The sequence below is a fragment of the Cupressus sempervirens genome, chromosome 6 (genome assembly GCF_028749045.1).
Source record: "Cupressus sempervirens isolate cs-2001-9-10 chromosome 6, ASM2874904v1, whole genome shotgun sequence".
NCBI lineage: Eukaryota > Viridiplantae > Streptophyta > Pinopsida > Cupressales > Cupressaceae > Cupressus > Cupressus sempervirens.
Window position 1 is genome coordinate 74,027,715 of NC_143123.1, and position 4,499 is coordinate 74,032,213.

The 4,499-nt window shown below is 36.8% G+C and overlaps 1 protein-coding gene across 1 annotated transcript; it reads right to left on the minus strand.

Annotated features, from left to right (window-relative positions):
- Positions 1-4,101, minus strand: LOC149551230 (uncharacterized). The gene is made up of 3 exons (XM_089790069.1): positions 2,348-4,101; positions 1,590-1,790; positions 1-678 (listed from the first exon to the last, which is right to left on the minus strand). Exons 1-3 carry the CDS (start codon positions 4,031-4,033, stop codon positions 1-3), a joined length of 2,565 nt encoding a protein of 854 aa, XP_089646195.1. The 5' UTR covers positions 4,034-4,101.
- Between the last annotated feature and the right edge of the window lie 398 nt (positions 4,102-4,499).

Below are 4,499 nucleotides of genomic sequence, written 5' to 3' on the forward strand. Positions count from 1 at the left end.
TTATAAAGGACCTGAAATACCTTGTTTGCGGATCATTAGAAAATGCATTAACATAAATACAACAGTAAGAAGGGGTAATATGAAAGTGTGTAAACTATAAAAACGAGTTAAGGTCGATTGGCCCACACTAGCACTTCCGCGTAATAACTCTACCAAAGGAGTTCCTATTAACGGAATGGCCTCAGGCACACCGGTCACAATTTTGACTGCCCAATAACCAATTTGATCCCATGGCAAAGAATAACCGGTTACACCGAAAGATACGGTTAATACGGCTAGAATTACACCCGTAACCCAAGTTAATTCGCGAGGTTTTTTGAATCCACCTGTTAAATAAACGCGAAATACATGTAAAATCATCATTAAAACCATCATACTTGCCGACCACCGATGGACCGATCGAATTAGCCAGCCAAAGTTCACTTCAGTCATTATGTATTGAATAGAGGCAAAAGCTTCTAGAACGGTGGGGCGATAGTAAAAAGTCATAGCAAAACCGGTAGCTACTTGTACCAAAAAAGAAGTCAGTGTGATTCCCCCTAGACAATAAAATATATTCACATGAGGAGGAACATATTTACTAGTGATATCATCTGCAATCGCCTGAATCTCAAGACGCTCTTCGAACCAATCGTATACTTTATTGAGATAGGTAAACTCAAGTCCCCCCTCTGAAAACTATATATGAAAATTTCTTTTCATACGGCTTAAACAAGAACACTCAAATAAAAAACTTTTTTGAACAAAGTACATGGCTTGTAAAAAAAAAAAAAAAAGAAAAGAAAAAATATTTGATAGATATTTCATTTCTTTGTATGAAGGAAGAGGATTAAGAATAATCCATGATTTCCTTCAATAACAAGAAAAAAAAATGTCATAGTGATTAATGCTCAAATTTCAAGTTGGCTCATTCTTATGCGAAATAAATCGCTATAGGCCTTTTGAACGATCTTTTATCCTATTCGTGATATGAGATAAATCACTTAGAGAACACCTAGTATAGACGATCCATAGGAATTATCTTGTCGAGATCTCAACTCAATAGATGAATCTAAACCCCAGATTTTCATTTTACCCCGATGATTTTTCTTTTCAAATTACTCAAAAGGTTTTATGGGTTATAACCTTTGCATTTCATTGTTACTTACTAAACTAACTAATCAAAATGGAATACTATCTCATTCTTTGGTGAGCATCGGTATAAAGAAGAAGATAGATTTTTCAAATTATTGAGAAGCTTGGTCACGAGGTCTTAAAAACAAACATAAACCATAGTTCAGATTTTATTGAATTATATACCTCGTGCTCCGGATATTCATTATTAGAGCAATATCTAACGAGGTAGGAGAACCATCTTTATTTTATAAAGACAACAGACCCGTTTTCTGTACTAGAATAGAGATCAATTTATAACAAGTCGCACACCCATAATTCCAAAAATCCTTAAATTAAAAGAAATTACACGATCAAACTACCAGAACATCATAACCTAAAAATAGAAGCTATTTAACATTCTTCTTTTCTTTAGTTCTTTTTTCTTTTTGCTCGGGATCCGGGTATATTTTGTAGTTTTTCTAGACCCAACTAACTGGAATTCCGTCTAATAAAATGGAAGAATTATAAATCTCCAAGATAATAGATAAAAATATTGCGAATAGAGCCATTGCAATGCCCATAAAAGGAGTAGTTCCCCATCCGGGAGCAACTTTGCCAGATTCTGTATTAAGTGGTTTTAAATAATTTCCTACAGTAGTTTGTAATGGTCCGGTTCTGGAAGTATCATCAATGGTCTGTGTAGCCATAAAAAAAGAGTATTAGTTGAGATTTAATTAACTTTGTATACTATTATGTACATATACATACATAGGATTACCTACCAATGGAAACTGCAACCTTAGTCGCTATCTCCATATCTTGTTTACTTGTTAGCTTTACCGGTTATGCCCTATACACCGCCTTTGGACAACCTTCTGAACAACTTCGAGATCCTTTTGAAGAGCACGAGGACTAGTTGAAAAAGAAATAAAGACCTTCCCGATCGGGAAGATCTTTTTTTTTTCTTTAAGTAAGAAAAAGGATTAGAAAAATAGTCAATTATTTTCCCCCTTTATCGGGAACTTTGGGGGGTTCCCGGAAGAAAATAGCGAAAAAAATGATCCCTAAGGTCGATACCAAAAGGAATGTATAAACCAATGCTTCCATAAATTCGATCGTAATTTATAATTAATAGAGATAGCTTTCGTACTAATTACAACATTTTGAAAAAGGTGAAATCAAAAGCAGAAGATTTTCCTGAGATGCAAATTCTCAATATTGCATTAACAAGCGGAGTAATACCATATTATACCACTTGTCTTTTAGTAGTTGGATCTCCCAATTTTTGGAATGCCCCAAATTCTACTTGAGCATCCAAATCCGGATCAATACCGGCAAAAAAATCTCTGAATAGAGTTCTAGCACCATGCCAAATATGCCCAAAAAAGAAAAGAAGGGCAAATGTAGCATGCCCAAAAGTAAACCAACCCCTTGGACTACTCCGAAAAACACCATCCGATTTCAAAGTAGCACGATCTAATTCAAAAATTTCACCTAATTGTGCACGTCTAGCATATTTTTTGACTATAGCAGGATCACCAAAACTAACTCCATCAAGTTCACCACCATAGAATTCAACAGGTACACCTACTTGTTCAACACTATATTTGGATTCTGCTCTCCTAAAAGGGACATCGGCTTTCACAATTCCTTCTTCATCTACTTCTAAAGCGACCCGATTAGCCACTGCACCAGGTGCATTTCCCCAAGGGTGCCCCAAAGTCCCTCCACCAAACTGTAATATGGAATCATCTCCAAAGATCTCGGTCAAAGCAGGCATATGCCAAACGTGAATACCTCCTGAAGCTACAGGCATAACACCCGGCATAGAGACCCAATCTTGAGTGAAATAAATACCACGACTTCGGTCTTTTTCAATAAAATCATCACGCAATAGATTAACAAAACCCAAAGTGACTTCTCGTTCTCCTTCAAGTTTACCTACTACAGTACCAGCATGAATATGATCTCCACCAGACATACGTAGTGCTTTAGCCAGTACACGGAAGTGCATACCATGATTTCTTTGTCTGTCAATAACTGCGTGCATTGCGCGGTGAATGTGAAGAAGTAGGCCGTTATCTCGGCAATAATGAGCCAACAAAGTATTTTTCGTAAAACCTCCAGTCAGATAGTCATGCATGACTATAGGAACTCCCAATTCTCTAGCGAATACTACTCTTTTCATCATTTCTTCACATGTACCTGCAGTCGCATTCAGGTAATGTCCCTTAATCTCACCTGTCTCAGCCTGAGCTTTATAAATTGCTTCTGCACAAAAGCAGAAACGATCTCTCCAGCGCATAAATGGCTGGGAATTAACGTTTTCATCATCCTTGGTAAAATCAAGTCCACCACGGAGACATTCATAAACCGCTCTACCATAATTCTTGGCAGATAGACCCAATTTTGGTTTGATAGTACATCCCAATAAAGGACGACCATATTTGTTTAATTTATCTCTTTCTACTTGAATACCATATGGTGGGCCTTGAAAAGTTTTTGAATAAGCAGGAGGAATTCGTAAATCTTCCAGACGTAGAGCCCGTAAAGCTTTGAATCCAAATACATTACCTACAATAGAAGTAAACAGGTTAGTCACAGAGCCTTCTTCAAAAAGGTCTAAAGGGTAAGCTACATAGGCAATAAATTGAGTTTCTTCTCCAGGAACGGGTTCAATATCATAGCATCGCCCCTTGTAGTGATCAAGACTGGTAAGACCATCGGTCCAAACAGTGGTCCACGTACCAGTGGAAGATTCGGCAGCTACTGCTGCTCCCGCTTCTTCAGGGGGCACTCCAGGTTGAGGAGTGACTCGGAATGCTGCCAAGATATCAGTATCTTTGGTCTGATATTCCGGAGTATAATAAGTCAATCTGTAATCTTTAACACCCGCTTTGAATCCGACACTTGCTTTAGTCTCTGTTTTTGGTGACATAAATAAGTCCCTCCCTATGATTTATTGGTTAATAGCTCTTACAAGAACAAGGTCTACTCGACCTGGGTGTCGAATGTAAAGAATCCCTTTTGTATTGTATTACAAAAATTTTTTGTGCAAAATACTCATTTTGTAGCCTCTATTGTCAAAAAGGTTTTTTTTTCTTTCATTCAAGTTATATTGTATCATGTTTTGTATGTATGATGCAACCCAATTTCTTAGTTTGACCTGAGGACCTTTCGGCAATTCCAATTTATTCTATTATTAATTTCTATTATTAATAGTGAAATCTATTATTAATAGTGAAATGTGATAGTGAAATGTGATAGATTTCTTCACTTTAGGCGAAGAATAAAATAAAAAAATTGCAATAGCAGACGGCATGGGCATAGGTGGAAATGTGCCTAGTTATTGGCTAAGACAGTTAAAGACTTCCTTAGGATTGGAATCTATTTACTTACAATTT